A 22,924-nucleotide genomic window follows, 5' to 3' on the forward strand; every position below is an offset into this window, starting at 1 on the left:
GAAGTGCTCATTGAGTCCCTCAAAAAAACATTTTATTTGTTTCAGAGCAGTTTGATTTAACCCCAACAAAACAATGAACCAGTGAGCCTTTATAATAACAGAAAGTACGCTATGTAACTTCTCAAGTGTAAGAAGCAGTTGTTTAAAACTAAATGACTGAAACGTATCCTTTTAGACCTGACTGGAGTGTTTTCTAATTGGAAAATCACTTTTCATACATTTTTCTACCGTGATATATATATACTTCCACTGAAATTTTATCAAAATCTCATTTTAAACCTAGCTGGTTCTTTCTTAAACAACTTAATGCCTGAATAAAATGAATGATCAAAGTTTTTTAAGTAATACATAAAATGTCATCAACTCAGATATCTGCCCATTACAAGCACAAGACAGGCTTGTCTGTGGGAGAAATTCCTCCTAATTCCTAGTGGTATAAACATTAAAGATGTTTAAATGTTACATAATAAAGCCACCTACAGTTGCAGTGAATCTGTATTGAACCACAACTAAGCAAATGAAGGCTGCAAATGGTCACCCAGTCACCAGCAAGTGCTCGATTTGCGGTCCAAATCCATTGCATTTGACTGACACAGTCACTGAGTCTTGAATCTGTTCCCTTCTGTCTTCCAACTTTTCACAAAGGTGCTCAGTTGTTGTTCTATATGTACTGAGAATCCATGATGTCCAAATACTTGGATTCGATCACTCTGGGAAGCAAGCTGGTCCTGAGATAAAACACAGAACAAAATTACAGATACTGTTTATGTGGAAACTGCTTCTTAACATTTAGAAAAAGCAAATTCTCAAGTTTTGAACAATAGAGCAAGAACATTAGCATTTAGTCTGAGTTTTAAAAGTGAATATAGCCTCTGCAAGACACTGATTTCTGTCTTTTTATTTTCAAAGTAATGTAGCTGAATCAAAGATAGCTTCCAGCTGAATCCAGCTCTTAAAAACAGGCAACACACAGGCTTTCGATTAAAATTATCTCAAAACTTCTAACACAACCACTGTGACTGTGACTTGTGAACTGATATTCAAGTGTAAAATCAACACTGAATGTATCCTGAAAACAACCTGCCTGAACAGAAGCAGGTTTCTGTGGTCCCACTCTGCCCCCTGTTGGCCAGGGTTATCTCACCTAACAGGGACCAGTAGGATCATCAGAAGTGGGAAGACCATCTTCATATAAGGCAGAGGATACATCCCAAACGCACACAGGATGATGAGCTGGATCATCTGCAGCGCTGTGAAGTAGTGCACCTTCCTCTGAGGCACACGACGAATGTAGTGGGTGGGAGGATAAGAGGTCTAGACAGACAAGAGTGCGCATCATATGGTCAAAATGCTGTTTTGTGACATTGAGTTTTGATTATATAAGAAGAGAATGATGCAAATATGTTGAAATTAAAAACATTCTCCAGAACATAGAATTGACAAACGGCTGTTTCATTAAAGATCTGATTTATTGGTCATGCATACATGCATACACACGAAATTTGTCCTCCGCTTTTAACCCATCCAGGTTGGCACCTGCTGACACACACATGCACATGCACAGGGTCACACACTCAGAGACAGATGCCAACCTGGAGCGGTGGGCAGCCATGAAGCGCCCGGGGAGCATGGGGGGTATGGTGCCTTGCTCAAGGGCACCTCAGCCGTGACAAGGAGGTGGACTGACACCCCTCCAGCTGTCAGTTCCACCAATCTTTTTTGAGTAGCGAGAGTGGGAATCCAACCGCCAACCTTCCGGTTATTGGACGACCGACTCTAACCACTGAGCCACGGCCACCTCACAGTTTTGTAACAAACTCAATATACCTTGTTAAAACAAAATGTTACGGTATAACAAGATAAATTAACTTATATTGTAAAAGTTTCTTGTTTTGGCAATATATCTGCTTACAAAATGAAAGTTTATATTAATTTTCTTTACAAATAAAAAGTTCTAGTTTTAACACCACACTTAGTAGTTATGTTTGTCTTGGCAGCAAAGGGATTATAAATTTTGGTTTTGTTATTTTTTCATCAAACCAGTGGTTAGCATTTGCTAATGCCACCACACGAAAATGAATTCCTCAGCAGGTGGGAAATTGGGATATAAATGGGTCGTCATGCATACTGAAAGTTGTGAAACGGTTCAATTTAGCAAACCTTAGACTCTACACGTTATTCCTGCTCACCTGTTCCTTTAACAGCAGGGTCATGCGGTCCACCATCTGATTCCCATCGAGCGACGTGGCTGCGACGTAAAGGAAGAGGCCGTAGAGGACAGGCTTGGGGATCCACTGCAGAGGAATGGGCAGCATGAACGTAGACAGGCCAATCAGGATGTTGGCCACTAGTGAGGTTAGACGTGTCTCCTTCACACTGACGATCCTATTAGGAGACAAAGGGAAGTATTTAAATGAACCCATTAAGTGTGTCTCATCTGACAAAAACCCATGTGTTTATCTTAATCAATGTTTTACAACTTGGGACACGTGAAAACTAAGTACAACCAAAGAGGAATATTTTTTTCCATCTTGGATTTAAAGGATTTGTGAAAGTATCCATTTTTCATTGAAAAAACAAAGAACAGGAAGACAATATACTATATGACTGATCTACCTTAAATTATCGTGAAGATATCCCAGATTGGGAATCATTGGCATTTATGTTTTGTTTTTTCCCAAATAAATTCAAATAAGAAAGGAAATGGTAATTACAAAAGTTAATACTTGAGCAATGATAAATTCAGATGAAATTGTCAAGTTTAGTTAAAGATAAAAAAGTAATTTATTAAACACTACCATATGTTTACATTTACTTCCATTACTTTTCAGACAAAAATGTTCATATTTTTCTTCATCATATTACAGAATGTATGAAACAAAAAGTGCATTCTATCTGCCAGACACAAAGCGCAACTTTCAATTAAATGTATTTTGGTTGGGGGTACCTTTTGTGCTTTCACCGTATTTCTGTCTTTAACATATGAGACGGGACTTGTCTGCTCAGTAAGCTAGAAAAGGACTAGTTCTCACACCTAGCAAATGTTACATAAGGAGCTGTTTTACTGCATCCATGATGCACCTCTGACTGTTGTGAAGTATTTTTTTGAGTGTAAATTGTATGTCCATGCAATATGGGAGCTTTCTACTATTAACTAATAAGGAACCATACATATCATATAAAGACAAAAAGGCTCTACCTGACATGCATTGGAATAAACTAAATATAATATAATAATCTCCAAGGTTGTTTAGCAAGATGAGCCTTTAATCCCACATCAGTGGATCAAAATTAAATGGATATCTAAAGTATTTGATGTCTAAAAGTCCTTGAGAACTAAGTACTTGTTCTCCAAACTGTATCTAAGCTCAACAGGTTTTTCATAAATCGTGTTTATATGTTTTAGCAATTAGTTTTGAAATCTCTGCCGAAAATAATCACCCATAAGACTTACTTGAGCAGGGCGATATATTTCCTCACACAGAGAGTTAAAAGACTTTCGACTGCCTGCATTTTGTCCTCATTTTAACTTTACTCACGTCGAGTAGAGGTGTCCGTTCTCTACGTGCTGTTCTACTTTGGCAAGTTGACGGGCGTGTAGGGAAGAATGTGGGAAGGCAGCGTGCATCCATGGCAACCCCAGACAGGACATGAGGATGTTAATGAAGCCGGTCAGCATTAAGTCCCAGTGGAACGCTGTGCCTTTTAACAACCTGGTGCAAATGTATGCAGACACACACAAGTTTCAAGTGGTTTGTCAGGGTCGGAGCAGCATCACTCTGTTCTCAAGCAGGAGCAACCATTTAATCTTCTTTGACAATAAAAAAATGCATTGAAATACAAACGTTTTTTACTTATTTTAAGTTCATTGTCACGGTTTGGTATTTTCAATTAAAAAAAAATGGGGTCTTACTTGTGTTCTGGTACATGTGTGAGTGAGATGACGATGTTCTGGTCAATAAAGATGAGCAGTGCAAGGAGAAATCCCAGCCCGACTGCACTCAGTGCATTCATTCCTGTCAGCTTTTCAAATGGAGGGTACTTGAAGATCGGACCATCATGGACATTGAATACAGGAACTAAGAGGAGTAAGAGATTTGTCGTGAAGATATTACACACATTTGCAAAGAAGAGTATAAACATAAAACTTGCAATGAAAGTTATGAATAAATGTCTGAGGGGGAGCCTTTCCTGCTTGGAAGCTGTCTTTTACAAACATTACATTTCCTGTCTTTGGCAGGAATCAGCAGCCACAGAAGCACGGGATCAGAAAAAGGTGTTGTCTGCCTAGGTTGTTACTTCAAATCTCAAGGGGTACTCTTCTATCAGTCTGAAGGATCTGTACTCACGCTGTATATCAATGAAAAGGTAGGAGCCAATAAAGGAGAATATCACCACAGAGACAGGCAAAGCACAGTCAGACACCACCTCTCTGATTTTGTCATTCAGATACGGGCTGTAAGGAAAAGAAGCAATGCATGTTTCAGTTTTTCACAGCGCTGATGTGATAAACTCTTCAGTGTTACAGCTGTAGTTACTCTTTCAGTTTAAAATGGAACAAATTCATGTCTGCTCCTTAAAGTTTGCCACTGAAGGGAACAATGACATTTTCAAATAAGTTGGTTTGTCTGTTTTATGTATTAAACTGTATTACTGCAGCCGAGGAAAATTATTTTATAAGTTTGAGTCTCCTGCATGGCTCCCGAGGTGTGACTTTCCGTCCTGTGGAGGTTTTAATAAGTGCGTCATTCTGTAGGTACTGTTTGCAGGAGTGGAACTCCTGCATTCAGAAGATCAGATTAAAGATGTACTAAATGTTTATTACTTCACCTGCAGAGGAGACACTGAAGGTGGATATGGTTTGTTTTTTATATGATATCACCATGAAACCTCCCCAGCTAACTACTTACATTAGAAAAAATTCTATAGAAATATAAAAATTAGGCATCATCCAGCCACTGTGCACTTATATGTATTACTTTCAGAAATCTGGAGGTTGGATAATTGCAAGTTCAAATTCTTGACATTATTCAAATTAAACAATCGTAATAGGAGATTGTAGATGTCTATTCTTTATCACATAACAATTTTTATTGCGCTGTCAACCCGTCACAACCGCCCCTCTATTTTATTCATCTGGATCTGAATGATAAATGTCAAGAATAAGTATTCACAGGAATTTTTTTTTTCTACTAGAGTGTCAAGCAAACTTGTAATGGAAAGATATTCCAAATCAACATGTAGGCACCATTACAATGATGGTCTGACTTTGTGGAAAAAAAAAATCTTCTTACTAAGTAGCTCAGAATAAGCTTCCATCTTGATATGTATGGCACAGCTGTTAGATAAATAAATAACAATAATTTCCTCTGGATTGGACAAAAACTACACCTCACATTACATCTACCTTCCAACATCAAATATATCACTGTCTATAAAAAATATTGCTCTCTTTACTCAAGGGTTACTTTGCAGTTTTTTGAATATTTAATGTAAAACAGGCTCCATCTTGACTTATCATAACAGCTACTTGTGCGATATTATTGTTGAGAGTTTTATTTTTCATATGGTAGTATGAGTAGTTTTGATGCAAACATCAGTGCTATTTTTCCTTCTATTTCAGTTCCCTTAGAGCAGCTCTGACATTATTTGACACTGGTGTTTAAAGAGCTTGTATCACATTTGAATTACAAACCCCTTGTTTTTTTATTGAGTAGTATTGCAAATAGAACAGTTAGTAAAACTATGTTAATGATAATTGCCTATGATACAAATATTTACAGTATGTTTAAAGTAGTCTGACCTTTAAGTTGCTTATTTTATATCTTTTGGCTTATCTGGACACTTTGGCTTATTGTCTGGTTAAGTTTCTATAACTGACCGACTGAGACACATTGACTTGTTAATGAGTATTAAAGTGGAGTAAACTGAATCACTCAAACCTCATAAAAATTTACCAACAATTGGCCAAACTGTACCTTCTCTTGATAAGGTAAAGGGTGTAACCAAGCCACAAAGTCCCCAACATCAGCAGCAGACAGAGGATGGGCCTTTCTCTCGAGCATTCCACCAACGACTCCGGCAGGAAGACTAACCCGTGCTCCTCAGCAAGTAGTGACACGTTCCTACTTCGATGCTCGAGCATGTTTGTTGTCTGGTTATTAGCCTTCTCTAGAATCTCATTAATTTGCTGGAGAACTACCGTGCTGTTTGTGGTCGTCAGTGTGGGTCCGTGGTAGAAGTGTTCAAAAACTGGGGAGGATAGAGGATAGAGGATAGAGAAAGTAAAGGATGATATTGAAGACATATGACAAGACCATAAGTGACCATTTCCATTTTTGTTTCCCATTTTAAAGACAAAATTAACAGGACCATCCTGTCGAGTCTAGACAAAAAGTCAAGTCCCTGAACAATTTGAATTCTTAGTTTATTAATCATTCAAAGATTTATTTTTTATTTGGTAGAAAAGTGCAACAGCCTAAAGCTTAGTAGAAAATAAGTCTGTCTAAGTTTGTGTCCTGACTTGTGATAGACCCTTATAAAGAACTGTGAAGACAGGAAGAGTTTTGATTTGATGATTGTCTTCACTCTCTACACCCCATTATGGTTACATATACCTGCTGAGCTACATTACACATAACACAGGTATTCACAGCATGTTCAATGCAATCTGTACTTTGGTTAGACTCACTTTTGACAGTGCCTTTCACTGCGTCCCCAACAAATGCTATGGAGATGAATAATGCAATGACTTCTTCCGTGGAGCTGTGAGATATAAGAAACATAGTGTGACCTTACAATTATTTTTATACACACAGACATAATATACCATTCAAGGCAAAGCTGTGGCAGAATTGGCATGAGATTTCAGTTCAGTGCACTGACTCCACATGAGTTTGTCTTTTATTTTTGATAGTACTACTGTGCAAAAGTCATTAGGCCACCCCTCATTTCTTTGCCGTTTGCTTCAAGCAGCCAGACTTTCATTTGAATTTTTTAAAGCGGTCTTGAGCAATAGTTCTCCATGCTTTCAAAGATCTTTAAAGTTTTTCTTTGGAAATTGACTGCTTTTAAGCCATATTTAGTCCAGTCCTTGTACCTGGTGTGTGTGCTATTTTTTTCTTTTTAAGTCACAAATTGGCAAAGAATCAATTGTTAATTGTATCTTTAGAGACTTTATTTCTAGCTACATGTTGCAAAGGTGCAATGTTTGTTCCATTTATTTTGTTCTATATGAAAAAATACGAAAGACAACACTGTTTGACAGACATCAAATTATATTTTTGTACCAACAGGGTGACTCCCAGTGAACTATATATTTTAGCATGGTGTGCAGTGTGGTCTTAAAAGATCTGAAGAAACCGAACAAGTTGAAGACAAAAGAAGAAGTGTCTGGCTTAAAAAAACAATTTACAGTATATGAGCAGAATCTGAAAGTGATGTCCTTAAGTAATAGGAAAAAATCCTGCAAAGACATGACACAGGACCTGAGAGATGCATCTGGCCTTTTAGTTGATAGATCTACTGTTCACTGAAGCCTCATCAGAAATGGTCTCCATGGAAGGGTGGCTGTCAAGAAGCCATTAGAGAATAGGGAGAAAAGGCTGAGGTATGCCAAATGACTCAAGAACTGGACAGAATAGATCTTCAGGAGTGATGAATCCTCCCCAAGAGCCAGGACCTCAACATTATGGAAACAGTGTGGGATGATTTTGACAGAGAATGGAACAAAAAGCAGCCAACATCCAAAGAAGAGCTTTAAAATGTCCTCCAAGAAGCCTGGAGAACTATTCCTGAAGACTACTTAAAGAAATTACAAGAAAGCTTGTCTAAGAGCTTCAAGCTGTGTTGAATAATAAAGATGCATACCAAATCATGACTTTTCAATACTGTTTTTGCCTTATACACTGAATTTCATATTGCATATGACATTGCATGTCTCAGTAAACTGTGGGAAAATTCCCCATTTTCCAATATTTAAAAACAAATGAGGGGTGGCTCAAGACTTTTGCATGATACTGTATATCAAAAGCATGGGTCTGCAATGTGTCATAGAGAGAATCTTGTTGTGTATTTACCGTTTGAAGAGTTTCATCAGCAGGCTGACATTAAATAAGCCTCCAAGAATGAGGAACAAACTGTTCCATAAACCGATGCAGGCATAGAAAGTATCAAAGTCGAGGTCATAGTCATCACAGATACCCCTGATAACTGCAAATCATACATGAGACACACACTCATAAATATTTTTCATGTTCACAGAAATTCTACCGTGTAACTGCTTTGAGAAAAACCTTTTCGTATGAGTTATTCTGGATATTACTGCACTTTGTAACTGTCGGTTGCCATTCCTGTTTACTGTCTGCAGTGGCTGAATATGTTTTTAAACAAAGCAGTGAGGCTGAGACATGCAGTGCATACGATGTAGTAGAAGTGGTGACAGAGTTCTTCTTGAGCTTTCTGCCTCATTTTCTATGTATCACATATCTGTTCTTTTTGGACAAATTCAACTGACTGCCATACACTTATAACATTTATTTTTAGCGTTAATGTGAATATAGGGTGAATACCACTTCCTTTTTTTAAACCCTTAGGCGTCTGCATGTTTTATTGATTTTTCAGCAAGTGAATCACGCATAGAAATAATCTTTTACGTAAATTTACCTTTTTTTTGTGAGATTTACCAATCTTATTATAGGTCTGCAAAAGCAGCCTCCACTGCCTTCTCAGACATTCATATTACAGACTCCAAAGGTTTTTTTTATTAAATAGTAGCACACAATACACACCACTTATGAAGATGGCCAGTGGCGCAGTGGTCAGTGGAATGACAAGTGGTGAGCCAGCAAACAGAGAATAGATCACTCCTCCAATACTTTGACCAACGATAGTCTTCTGAACATCTGCCAACACCCAGAATCAACAAAAAGTTGGCGCTTGCATTGTTCATGAAACCTGCATGCACCTACATGCATTGCACGTTTTTTTTTCTCTGCTGCACACTTAATAACAATAAAAGTTTTTCAAATATGAAGGGGTTGGATATGATATAAAGATAATAAAGACAAGATGAATACCTATTTCTCCTCTTGTGCTTTCATCATTCAACGAGCCAAAGGCAATGGCAGGAAGTAGAATGGCAATGTAGAGGAAGATGGCAGTGGTGGTGTACTTCAGCAGACAGCGGTCCTTCCCAGTTAAACCTTCATGAATTGTTACAACGTTATAAAAGATATAAAAACCTCAAACAAAGCGGATATTTACAAGAAAAATTGTTAGTACCATCTGTGTAGTCTGAGGGGTAGAGAGGCAGTCTACGACGGAGGTCATCATAAACCCCTTTGCCAGCTTTGAAGAAATCTCTGCACTGTGAAGAGGAAGACTGTTAGGACATAGGAGGCTCCAGCCAAAATGAAAGCTTAGCTCAGAGTAAAATGATTGGTTACTTTCGTGTTATGACTTGATAGACAATAGTTCTTGTTGTTCTGCCTTGGCAAAAAAAGAAAAAAAGCCTGTTCAAATATCTCACAACTGAACATCTTAACCTGCAAAAGGTCAATAACATGATTGGAAAAGATTTTGAGGCTTCATAGAAAACAGAAAACAATATTATTAAAAGATGTCTGAGAATCTGATGACAATGACAAAGCTGAACACCACTAATGAATAGCTTTGATCTTTGGGCTTTCAGGTGACACTGCTTTAAAAATGGTGATGAGTCTGTTGTTAAAAATCACTAATTGAGGTCAGAAACACAATGAAAACCATCCCTGCATCAAGAGATGCAAGCTTAAACAGAAAAACCATGCACAGATCCAAATATTCTGCCACTGTCTCTGAGCAAAAGTCTGTAAATGCTGCATCTCCTGGGCTAAAGAGGACATAGACTACCTATCTTGTTGTCAACACATAATTAAAAATCCTATATCCATGATGATATGTGGATGCATCAGTTCACAGGGTAACTTACACATCTGTGAAGGCACCATTAACGAAGAATGATATACCATATCGATGTTTTGGAGCAACATATGCTGCCATCCAGATGATGTATTTTTCAGGGAAGGCTTGCGTGTTTCGTGAAAACTGTTAAACCACATTTTGGTTACATTTAACCATTGCTCTGCAGTAAAAGAGTTTGGTGCCAAACTGCCCTGCCTGCAGTCCAGACCTGTCAGCCATGAAAAACCATTTGCTCATTACGAAAGAAAAAAAACATAAAAAATAACTGCTGACAGCTGAAAAACTATAAAGCATCAATTTACTTCCAAAACTACGGTAATCGAGTTCTTCACATGTTCATTTTCTTATTTTTTTCTTTTGTTGGAGTAAAGTACGAGGTGAGCTGAAACTTCAGACTCTCACTGAATTGACTGTGGCTCCCTTTCCCCCCATTTCATGGTGATCTGAAGATGCCCTTATGACATTTTTTTTCTTACAAGAATTTGGAAAGATTACAGGAAATGCATTGATTTTCTTTCATTTGCTGGCTGGATGATGGGTGGTGTTGACAGAGAGAAACAAAAATAAAACGTTTCTCAAATTTAAGACACAGACGCACCTTGTTTGCTTTTGTAGTTTACAATTTTGGAATTGAAGAACATATTAAAAGGCTAGTTTGGCAGCAGCAAACCTTCACTTAAGTGCTGTTTTCATCCGAATCAGGACATCAGGTGTAACCACAGCCTGTTGTTAACTGCAATCTTTTACAAGCCAAACACATGCTGTCTCTCTCAGCATTTGTGCATTTGTGTGTTCTCTCTTCTTCAACCCCCTGCTGCACTCACACATTTCCTCTTAATCTAAAAACGGGGCATAATGAAATACTTTATCATGACACGGGGCTGCACACATTCTGCCGTCAGCTCCATGGAAGGCTTGGCAGCTTTTTCAGTCTGTTGCCCAGCTGCTTCTCATTCCTCAGGCCTGGCTAATAGAGTGTGGAAACAGGATACTCAGATAATCTGGCTCAACTACTTTACTGCACCTCATCTTTATGTGCCTGGGTAGAGTGAGAAAACATAAGGGTGGTCTCCACATCTGGAGAGACATAACAGTCAGTAGAGAGTGTAAATGTTTTTACAAGTGAGCATGCTCTATCAAATAGATTTATGTTTCCAATTGCTTTTCTCGGTTAATGCTTTTTGGCATCTATCATTCACCCTGTTAGTCATATAGCCACGTATATCAGTAAATTCTGCACTGATTACAACATAGAACTGTCTGGTTTATGTCTTTTTGGCTCTTAATTCACACCTGGAGATCTTTTCCTTTACGTGGATCTGAGTAATCCACTTCCTCCACAACTGCCTTCTCGGTGACTATGGAGAGCTGATGTCGCTGGCAGACCAGCTCCTGCTTAAACTCCTCCTGGGTTTTGGCCTCCAAAAGCTTCTGTCTGAAGGAAATGTCAGAGAACATTGTAGCAAATGTTCTACTCAGTTCAATCGCTGTCTTGGTGCTTTTCTGAAAAACATAAATCAGAAAGTGGAGCGATTAGACTAGTTGTTATTCTAAACTGGCTGTGTGTGCATGCCTGATCATGCATCTGTGTTAGCCCTGTGAGAGACTGGTGACCTGTCCAGGCTGTATCCTGGCTCCTGTTCACCAGCCCCTCCGCTGCAGGGTATTGCAGCTATTGCAAATTACGAACACTCTGCTAATTATCCATTTTTGATAGTAAACTACCTTTGGCAGCACAGAAATCATGGTAGTTCTTTACATTTGACCTTTAACAACAACATCAACAAACTTCAGTTTCAAAATCTCAGACAAGACTACCTTTTTATTCATTTATTCGTATGGTTATTTATCGCTCTATACATTGGATGGTATTTTTATTTTCTGTCAAAGAAAGGATGGCAATAGAGATGACAGAGGAACAACTGTTTATGAAAATTATTTCTGTGTTGGTTTTGCTCTCAAGTGATCTGAAAATAGTTAAGCATGTTAACTGCATGCTCCTAGGCCTTGTCAAATTGTTGATTTGATTTTCATTTTACTATAATAGGAGGCAAAGAAAATGTTTCACATTTGACAAGCTTGGCACAGAGTCAGAAAAAAAAACTGTGGAGTAATAATCAGTCTTACCATCCTGGGTGGAGCAAGGATGAGGATGACGTAGCGAGCCTCGCAGCAGTTGACTCCCCAGTTTTGTGGTCTCTCCAGGCGGGTGATACAGACATGGCGTCTCTGAAGGTTTCTCACATTGGCCCTGGATTAGTAGAAGTATATTTTTTTTTATTTGAAACTGAAGAGTTCAGGGTTTTTCACTGTTCTGTCAAATGAGTTAACCAACTATGAAAACTTAGATGCTTTTGATACTTTGACAATCTATTTATTTAGTGAGAGGGGTTGAGTCCAGAAGAACTAAGAAATTGCAGGTGAACTCACAGAATACATAGCCAGGATTGCTGGTAATGAATGCCGGTCGAAGTTGCAGTCACGCCCTGAATGGTCTCTGTCAGAAGATGAACTGCGAAAGCATAAAACAATGCAGAGATCAATCTCTGGAAGATTTCCTGCTCACTTTTCAAGCAGACTTTTTTTGTCCTCATGAAATGATAACAAGTGCTTTTTTAAACATGCTTCACTCACCATTAATCTCTCTCCCTCCTGCATCTGTGAACAGAGAAGTCATGACCTCATCAATATCACAACTGCCATGGCCTTCATCCATCATGTGAGCCATCATTCGCCTCAGGACCTCATCCAGAGTGGTAGCTCTCTCATCCAAGACTATGCTTGCCTGAGCCAGGAAGCTGTCCAGGTCTCTGTGGGCACGTACTTCCTCCTGGAAGTTCATGGGCTTTACATACTGGTGTGAGCAAAAAGAGGGGGAAATTGATTTACTGTGTATTTCAAACCAATAAAATGTTCATGATAGACCTTTTGATTTAGCTTTCAGTATATCAAACAGAAGAAAGTATTTGAAATCCCTATTTCTCCAATTACAATGCAGATAATTACTTATACTTTCAGATTTAGAACAGTCCTCAGGTAGGTAAATAAATTTGAAAATGCCCGTGTAATGCATAATCTACAGAAAGATGAACCATGTGGACTAAATATTTTGGCCTTTCTTAAAATGTTACAGTCTAATTCTTTCTCCCAAACAGTCAGAATCACTAAGCATAAATGTTGGTAAGTATGTGTTTGAACACACAAAAAGTTGATTTTATTTATGCATGATTTTGGGCCCTGATGGCTGCAAAACACATTCAGATCATAGTCTGAGGTTTTGCCAAGTTTAAGCAGACTTCTGCTTTTTGAGAAGCCCAAAATTACCTCAATCACTCACAATCCCAGGGTAAATAATTTTTGAATGATCATAAAACATGTAGTTTTTGTTGTTATTCCCAGGATTTGCTGGAGCCATTCTCCCAGTTTGGGGGTCTTGGCCCTGGATGCTCCGATTATCACTGGTACCACAGCTGCATTCAATTCCCACATCCTTTTAACTTCCTCCTGCAGCCCTTGGTATTTTTTGAGCTTCTTGTGTTCCTTCTTATTGATGTCGCTGTCACTTGGAATTGCTACAACTATCATTACTGCCTTCTTCTGTAGTTTGTTGACCATCACAATGTCCGGTTGGTTAGCCATCCCCTGTTTAGTCCCACAGGATCTTAGCCCTTGGAGGTATCTCCCACTTTGACTTTGGGACTTCCAACCATACTCAGCACATCTGTTCCTGTACATCATTACTCTCACTTGGTTATAATATTCCGTGTATGCTGTACCTGCCAGGATATCATACCCCACTTCTATGCGCTGGACTGTCTCAGAGTCCTCTTTGTACAGCCTGCACATTGAGTCCTGTCTGGTGTGGTAGACCCCGGCCTCTATTGCTCTTGTGCTCATGGCCTACTCTTGAGCTGCTATGATTAGTGCTTCTGTAGTCTTTCAGACGAGCCTTTTCTAGCGACTGATAAGACCTGAATATCAGCCACTTCTTCAAGCTGTCAGTGGTACATGTCGTGCAGAGACTTATCCTTCCATGATGGTTACTCCTCTGCTTCCTCCTATCCCCTGGGTTTCAGCTGCCTGAGATATTCACTTAGCAGATTATTACTGGGGGCCATCTTCCTGATGTATCGAACTTTGTTCTTCCTATTCAGTTGACTCTTCAGGACCTGCCTTACTCTTTGTAGGTACTTGGTTGGTAACTTCCTTGCAGCCTCCTTATAGTTGCCATTGGGATCTCAAGGTATTTGTAGCTTTCCTAAACATCTGCTATGGTGCCCTCTGGTAGTTCAACCATTTCAGTTGGGATCACCTTGCTTCTCTTTAATATCATTAAGCCACATTTATCAGTCTGAATGAAATCCAGATGTCCTTGTAATATATTCTAGTGGGGTGCATCAGTGAGTTGATTTTTTCGCTCATTCTTGGTATGAGGTGGCTGATGGTTGCTTCACTTCGGAACTGGAATCCATTGCTACTCTTTGTGATAATGTGCCTGAGGGGTTTAAGGCCTATGCAGCTGTGCAGAAGTGCAGTTGGCATTGAACTGGCCTCTAGGGTTGTCTTCCACAGCCCGATTGAGTTCTTGAAGAAGGTTTGAAAATAGCTGGTGTTTAGCTCCTTGTGTGTTACCATCAATGCCCCTCAGGGTCCTATTTATGTATTGAGCATTGCCCTCCTCATCTTATCCACCAAGATGCCTGAGAGGAGATTCCATGTTGTACAGAGGCATGTTATTGACTGGCAGTTGAATGGAACCGCCCCCCTCTGGGAATCTTTCATGATCACCACTTTGCTGCCTTAGGTTAACCAGTCTGGGTGGGTCCCATCCATCAGTAGAATGTTAATTTGTGCTGCCATTTTAGAATGATTTGCATTATGTTAAAATGCATGTCACATGTATACAGCAGCTGTGTATACAGTAAAGTTGGGAGTGCTGTCATCCATCTGGGCACTTATGGAATATTTCCTTAGCTGTGTATTAAGTGATAAAAATGCAAAATAACTAAATCTTACTTTTCTTGTTGTGTTTAAAAGCCCAAATCCAGGTCCCTCTGTATCTGCACCACAACAAAAACAATAGTTAATAAATATAAAATTTTTTGTTAAGATTCAAAATCTTGAACACCAAATACATTTTTCTGAGGATGTATGTCGTGTTGAAGAACAGTGTTTAGTTTGGTCTGAGTCAATGAATCTCTGCAGCCACATATTATTTAACAAATTCACATGGTAAAATTATCTAAAATAATGAATACCCAAGTATAGGACATGATAGAACAGCACATCACTGCAATGATCCAAAGCAATATCATTTATAACCTAATTTGCACTCCCCAGATGGGCACTTTATTTACATTAAATGCAAATGCAAATTCACAATAAATACAGGACAATTTGCAACTTTAAACACACACCTGAAACACTGATCGGAATCTCATTGTCATATATTTGGTCCTTCTTAGGGTCGGATGAGTCCTGCACATAATCTTCCTTATCCCCATCTTGCAGCTCTGTGGATACAATAGAGTTACAGTCTATTCATTCACATATGATTATGTTGTTTCATCTGAGCAGGGGTGTCTATGTCAGAAATAATTCCCTTTACAATGGAACAATTGAGTGAATCACATGAAATAAGAGGTAATAATAAATGTCATTACACAGCCTCAGTTACTGCTCCGTTATAGTCACGTTGAGATAACACTGCTCTTTGAATCAAAGTTAAGATGAGATGCTAGCCACATTAACAGTGTCTCCAGTAAGGGACAATTTATTTTGCCCTCCCACCACTTTGCCATCTGTTGACAAGAACACAGCAAGAGGGAGAGAGCGAAAGACCTAATAAAAAAATCCCCCTTAAACCAGACATGCAGCAATATAACAACAGCAGCCTCTCGTAAATTCCTTCATTGTATAGAAGATAAATATGCCTTCTTGATTGCGGGTTTTATAAGGGGAAAAAATAAACTTCCACAGAATTAGATAATTAACCCTTCACAAGCACAGCTTTGAGCAAAGATTATTCCTTCACCCCATCATTAACTCCAAGATCATCTGCCTCGTTATTTACCTATTAATTAACCACCTAACACACAGCAAAGGGACTGTCTGTGCTCAGTGACATGTGAAATGGATCATCAATGAGCTGTGGGAAGCATTGTCATACACAAAGAATTGATGATCTCCAGCATTCTGAATGAAAAAAACTGAATAATTTTGGATCTAATGTACAGTAGATCATATCAAGGTGATAAGAGAGCAAAACTCAGTTGAGAGAAACAATTGCAGTAAATATGAAGTGTGTGACTGCAGCCACATACCCATCTCTTGGAAAACGTATCCATTCTTAGCCCTCCCACTGGATGGAGCCTCTATGGGAGTAAAAATAAAAGATGTTTACAAAACTTCCTGCTGAGCATGAATTAATGATTAGTGTTTGTGCTTTTCCTTGCTTTTCATTCATTTTTACAGTCTCAGGCTGGTCTTTTTGGATTTGACCAGCAGAATTGCTAGTCATAGCTGATAAGTGGCAGGAAACGTTGCCAGCCACAATGTACGCAATGACATGTAGCAACATGGAGAAAATAGTGACAAAGCCAACAAATGTGTGTGTATAAGTCACTATAAATAGATATATTACTAAACTAAATGAGTTTGCTTGAACGGCATGAAATGTTCGAGCATAGTTGTTTTAGATTATGAAAGATGTGCTCTTCTGTGGCCAAGTTTTGTGTAGCTCTGAGCAGATACCAGTCAGGAATCTTGATTATTCAATGTGAGAGCATGCTGCTGTCTACTGCAGGTAAGATAGTGACTACTTTTAATGACTTTGCACAACCCCTTTTATATAAAAACTGAGATTTCAAATAATAATGAAGATAAACAGAAAGGTGTTTTCAGTGAGATGCTGAACACATTTGAATGAAGCACAACATGCTGATGAAACCGTGTGAAACTAGAAATGACTGTTTGACACAGGTGCCTCAGGCCAGTGCAACAGTAGCTTTCAATTCACAAGTGATGAAAAAAAAAGTATGCACCGTCAAGGTCTCTAGTCTACAGAGAAATGTCAACATTTTCAGCTGCTGTGATGGTACGTGATAACAGATTTTGTGGACAGAAATTGAAAATTAGTTAGTCAGCTGCCTCTAACATCTGAGTTTTTTAAATCCTTATTTCCAGTGTTATAAGTATACCTTTAAAATTGTATTACATAATATTGTAAAATTAGGAGTGAATGTAGGTTATAGAAACACTGAAGAGGCTAAGAAAAATGCCATGTTGAGAAACTTAAACATCCCCTCATTCTCAGTTACAACAAAAATCTGATGAAGCTGTTTCTGATGTTTGTGTAGGCGATCGTGTATCTCCTACAGTTGTACAGATGAGTTTTTCAATGCCTCAGGCAGAGTTTGGCACCAGGGGCTTGAGAGCAAGGCTATATCTCAAAGCGTATTAGACAGAACATTCCCAGGCCTTCTCCACATCACAGGACTCTGCGCAGACAACAGGGTGTCTCACCGCTTCTGGAATGAGCTATTCGTTCCAGAGTTGGCTGCATGCAGAATAACAGAGTCTTGTCTCGTAAAAATAAAGGTCAACTTTCCTGTAAATACTCTTCACAATATGTTATCAGTATGATCAACAATAGAGGCCGACTACAACTGAATCGTTCTGCCACTCATGGACCGAAGTGACATTTGTGCTTAATTTGGAAGAAATGACAGCGCCATCGTTACAGGAAAATATCTTCTCTACCTGTCAATGTTCAGCCAGAACAGAATGTAACAGAATATACGGTAATCAACTGTCTTTTTGCCAACCTGTGGGTTACATTGGCTCATGCCTGTTGTTTTCCTGTTGAGCTCTGGTCCTTGTGCTTATGCTGCATTCTAGCAACTGAAGTGTAAATTAAGCTAAAACCTCTCCACAAGAAGCCCTTCAACCATGACACTAAAACCAAAATAGTCTGCACTCTTGCTCCGACCTTGTTTGTAAAGTCTTTCAAAGCACCTTTCCTCTCATGACACCACAGGTTTTCTATTGCTGGTTGTTAGTGAGATGCCTGCATAACTGCCATGATCCTTGGTTTATGTCCTTTCAAACTGTGGAGCGATGATAGGATGTTTATTCCTGATTTGTAAGATTTATACATGTAAATACTTACAGACAATAAAGTAAACTAATACTGCAAACACAAAGTCACAATAAACCCTTTTTCACAGCAAACCTTTTGACCTGAACTTGGAATTAATGTTTGCACTTTTTCATTGATTTTCCCAGTGAGCAGGCAATCCACTGAGTAAAATGGAGTCATCATTAATACTGTGCTTTCCCTTTTAGGATAAATCAAATATCTGCCATGCCAAATATCTATTTAAAAAAACTAAACTGGTGTTGTTACTGCAAATCTTCTTTTCTGAAGTTGTGGACCTGTAATATAGCTTTTTGTCAGTTAAAAGAATAGATTTTCTTTGATTATTTACATGTGAAATATTATTTGCATCTGGAAATTTTGAGTGTCCTAATTAGTCTATATGTTAGTTAATCTGTGTTTACAAATTAGCAAGTGTAATTTTGTCATGATGTGCACAACCTTATTCACATTTGCTTGTAAAGTATTTCACATCCTGTCCACTACATACTTCACTGAATATATTTGCATCAACCTCAGTTGTACTTTGTGTTTATTTCCAATCTGATCTGAAAATAGAATGTATGATAGCTACATTGGTCCACAACTGAAATGTTGCAGTTTAATAAAAGACTCAAATATTGTACGACTGTACACACAGAAGCGGCTTGTGTTTTGCTACGTGACTATGTCGCTGTTATGTGTGGCTGTATGATGACGTGTACAGGGAAACCAAGACCAGCTTTGGTATGTTAGCTATGCAGGCTATGGTACATACAGCTCCGATGGTGTCAGGCACTAAATGAATGACCTCGATATTTGTAACTTCCCTCCTGATTGGTCTAAAAACTTGCTTTTGCTTTGTAGTGCAGTTGTGTTTTGTCTGTAGTTCTCACTACTTCTAAAAGTTTATGTGTGGCAAAGGCAGGGGGTAGAGTGTGCATTGCATTACACTCATGCTATATGTGTGAGAGATGACAGCTCTCTAAAGTTTCTGGTTTGCTCTCACTTGCAAATATAAAAAAAAAGCTCCTTATATAAAAAAAAATAAATAAATAAATCATGCTTAGGGTTGGAATTAATAGATATGCTAAGGTTTAGATTTTACAAAATAAATGTTAAAGGTTATATAAATATAACTATTTAAGAATTAAATGTTTCAATTTCCATGGATTGCAGCAATCATAGTATCAATTGAATGGAGCATACAGCTAAGAGAAAGGTTGCTATTCATTTCATAATTTCTAACCATAAACTGTGCCACTATGTGTTCTGAATATGTGTATAAATGGACCCATTACATGTTTCCTTGTGATGCTGGGCTGTGACCTTTAATGTTAACAAAAACATTAGCCTGTGAACACAATAAACTTAATTGTGAACATGGTAATAATCATACTTCCTATACATCAGTATGTTAGCATTGTAGCCTAATCATCACGAGGCTGTTGCACATTGAGGTCTGCATTTTACTCAAAACACACCAGTAACTAAGGAGCAAGACTAAGGAGTAAGTGTTTGTCAGTGAGGTTATAAAAAGACCACAAGATAAAACCTAATCAAACTTGATGAATGTGTGTTGAATAAGCAAACAAAGAACACACATTAAATTTTGAAGCTGTTCAGGATCAGTGACTAAAAGACAGAGCCAATCACAGAGTACCCTTTAATTTTTGCTTTTCGTTCATTTCATTCGACAAATAAGGCACACTTAAATCATAATACATGTTTTATTCATTCCTCCCTGCTAACTATTGCCAGATGGTGTCCTTGAGCAAGAAACAGAAGAATCCATGTTGGGTCTTTGGAAAACAAAAGCACAATGGCACAAAGCTGAGAACTTTGTGCTGAACTCATCAAGGTCAAACTGTTAGAGGGGACACCAAGTTTGTGAATGAACGCAGACTGTTCAGTTTTGTACTTTAGAGATTCTCGTGTTATTGTGGAAAATATATTTAACTACCCTATCTGTTAAAGTTCCGTCAAGGCCTAATTTTACCAGAGCGGATGCTCACAGCTCTACCATGAACAGTGTGTGTATTTTCAGTCACAATGTACATGTTCATGTGCTTTGTCACAAAGCAAATAACAGGAAGGAGGAACTACAGCTCATTCCACTTCAACACCTCAAAGGCTGCCGATAAGGACAAGCTAATGTTTGTTTACCAGATGCACTGAATATGACCACTGGACCAACGATAATTACTGTCACGCCAGATGTACTGTTCCAGACCGAGAGAATATCTGACTGCAGTTTTTTTTTCACTTAGACATCAAAGACGTTTTCATGACATGTGGCACTTATCCCTGTCAGACAGATGTATTTCAAAGGGAAGTAAGCTTTATCATGAAACTAATTATCACAAAATAAAGTAACAAAGGATTGGGATGTTGTGGATAGTTTCTCATAATTCTATATCTTGTACCAAACAATAATGGCAGTTAATATTGCTGATATTATCATCAATGTCAGAAACAGAATGATTTAAATAAGAGTTGGAATTTGCCAGATTAGAAAATGGTTCTCCCAGATAATCTTCTTAATCCCCGGCCCGAAATCCAAGTGGGACTTTTTAACCCATTAATGCCACAGCACAGAATATTGATTCGTATTAAGTATGGAGCAATTAATGTTTGTTTTCATTTTAGCTTGAATGATGTTGCAATGGGGAAAAGGATAAACACTGATCAAAATTTTTTCAGAATATAAATTATGGGGGAGAAAGGGAGCAGGTCGTTTAGGCCATTGGCGTATAGGCCGCAGTCGTTTAGGCCCCCCCGCAGTCGTTTAGGCCAACATAGGAGTCGTTTAGGCCAGGCTACCTGAGCAGCTGAAATCTTTATTATTGTACATTCGTTATTATTTGAAGTGGGCGTTTTATTTTGAAGACGGTTTGTGCAGTTCCTCTTCCTTTCTTCACGTTCACCACTCGACATGTTTACACCGGTGCGGCAGTCACTGACGATGTAAGTTATGTTCATACTGATGTGAAATGAATGTGTACATGTTACTTACCTTTCTGATAGTGTTTTCTTGCTCCTGGTGTGTATTTGCACTCTTTAAAATGTCCGTTTCTGCTCGTTAGCATGATCGCGATTTAGCATTGTTAAGCTAACCGAATTTGTATTATACAGCATTATTGTCCAATGAATGTGGCAATGCGGATGATTATTTCCACAATTTTATGAATTTATAAATCACCATTTATTAAATAAAAAAAACGTTTCCACACTAAAGTTGGTTATTAAATAATTTACCATAGATATATAGGCTACCCAGACAGACCAGTAGAGCTGACTTATATCTTATAATAACGAATGTACAGTAATAAAGATTTCAGCTGCTCAGGTAGCCTGGCCTAAACGACAGCAGGGGGGGCTAAACGACTGCGGCCTAAACGCCAATGGCCTAAACGACCTGTATCCGGGAGAAACAACAAAGAACGGCATCGATTAACCCTAACCCTCACAACAAAGATGGTGCAGCTTTTAATCTTGCATTTGATGCAAGAAAGAAAATAATTAATGATCAACTGATTATAAAAATCTATCAAATAGTGTACCAGACATCCAATGTTTGCACGTTCTACACGTTGTACAACAGAGAAAAAAAGTTGTGTTAAAGAAGTACTTTAAATCAAATTTCTGTAACTTCTCCTTGCTGTTCTGGTGCTTAAGGAGAGCTGCTGAATTTTAAATTCATGAAAGACAAGTGTACTATTTATTGCTACATTGTAAATATTGACCCATTTGCTTTAGACTCTTGTTCTCCCAGCAATGAAAGAATCCTTCTCTTCTTCTGTAAAGACATATTTTACAGAAAACTAAGTTATTTTACTTTTACAAAGCAATATGTCAAACACATTTTAGTTTTTTTTTTTTTTTTTAAATGTATAAACTATCAGCACATACACACATCCAAAGACTTGTATACTGTAAAGAGACTTTCCAATGCGTTTGACCCAGTTGGCTCTAGTTTCACCATGAAAGACTTCGTCACCCCACTCCACCCATGTGAAACTTACCAGATGGCACAAAATGGAGGACTTTTTTGGCTTCCATGTTCTCCAGGCTTTCAAGGTAAGATGCTTTCCAAAGGTCAACCCATCATCTTTTTCTTTCCCCCCTCTCCCCTTTACTCACTGGTGTCCTTCCTCAATAGATTTCAAACACACCCATGCACTCTCATACTGAGGTAAAGTCACCTCCCTGCACCTCCTCCAGGAGCACATTGGTTTGGGGGAGGAGGAGGGAGGAGAGAGGCCAGGAAGAGAAAGCATTAGGGTGAGAGGGGTGTTCGTTTCTGCTGGGTCCTTGTGCCTACGAACTGGAACATAATCCGATTCATTTTAAAGAAATTATATTTGATGTGGGTACGAATGATTTTTAACCTAAATGAGTCAAATAATTTTAACAAATTTGACCCAAAAGTTTTTCAACCTTTCCATGCAGATAGATACACATCAACTCTTGCCCTTAAAAATGATTTTTGTGTTTTACCCAAAGAAGTGTTTGCACTTACACTGCCTATTTGTAAGTTATGATTTTAATTAGATTTTTGTTCCATTTAGAAGATAAGTCAAAGGCTATCACTCTGCTGCTCGAATAAAATCCTGATTTTATAACATAAAAATCAGTTGTATTTACATGTAGATTTGTCTTTCACAGGGAAAGTTAGAACAGTGTCTTGAACCTTTATTCATACAGTTGAGCTTTACGAGCTCTGACATACTTCAGTCAATAACTCGATTCTGTCAGTTATGGTTGGTTTGGCAGGACACGGATGCGGACTCCAGAGGTGAGAAGTAAACTTGGTTTATTCAC

The 22,924-nt window shown here is 38.4% G+C and overlaps 1 protein-coding gene across 1 annotated transcript; it reads right to left on the bottom strand.

Moving 5' to 3' along the window:
* Positions 1-24: 24 nt before the first annotated feature.
* LOC142397360 (solute carrier family 4 member 11-like) lies at positions 25-22,328 on the bottom strand. Its single transcript, XM_075480712.1, has 20 exons — positions 22,126-22,328; positions 16,287-16,337; positions 15,381-15,476; positions 14,980-15,023; positions 12,598-12,817; positions 12,394-12,475; positions 12,091-12,214; positions 11,257-11,466; positions 9,283-9,367; positions 9,078-9,203; positions 8,790-8,903; positions 8,079-8,211; positions 6,692-6,765; positions 5,979-6,252; positions 4,350-4,456; positions 3,914-4,079; positions 3,540-3,713; positions 2,190-2,385; positions 1,145-1,314; positions 25-728 (listed from the first exon to the last, which is right to left on the bottom strand). Exons 1-20 carry the CDS (start codon positions 22,160-22,162, stop codon positions 662-664), a joined length of 2,550 nt encoding a protein of 849 aa, XP_075336827.1. The 5' UTR covers positions 22,163-22,328; the 3' UTR covers positions 25-661.
* Between the last annotated feature and the right edge of the window lie 596 nt (positions 22,329-22,924).

The sequence above is a fragment of the Odontesthes bonariensis genome, chromosome 13 (assembly GCF_027942865.1).
Source record: "Odontesthes bonariensis isolate fOdoBon6 chromosome 13, fOdoBon6.hap1, whole genome shotgun sequence".
Taxonomy (NCBI): Eukaryota; Metazoa; Chordata; class Actinopteri; order Atheriniformes; family Atherinopsidae; genus Odontesthes; species Odontesthes bonariensis.

Coding starts and splice junctions, on each gene's coding strand:
- LOC142397360 (XM_075480712.1), bottom strand. CDS start 22,162: ATGGAAGCCAAAAAAGTCCTCCATTTTGTGCCATCTG. Junction 16,338..22,125: donor CCTCCATTTTGTGCCATCTG/GTAAGTTTCACA, acceptor TTACTCCCATAG/AGGCTCCATCCAGTGGGAGG. Junction 4,457..5,978: donor CTTTACCTTATCAAGAGAAG/GTACAGTTTGGC, acceptor TTTTCCTTACAG/CCCGTATCTGAATGACAAAA.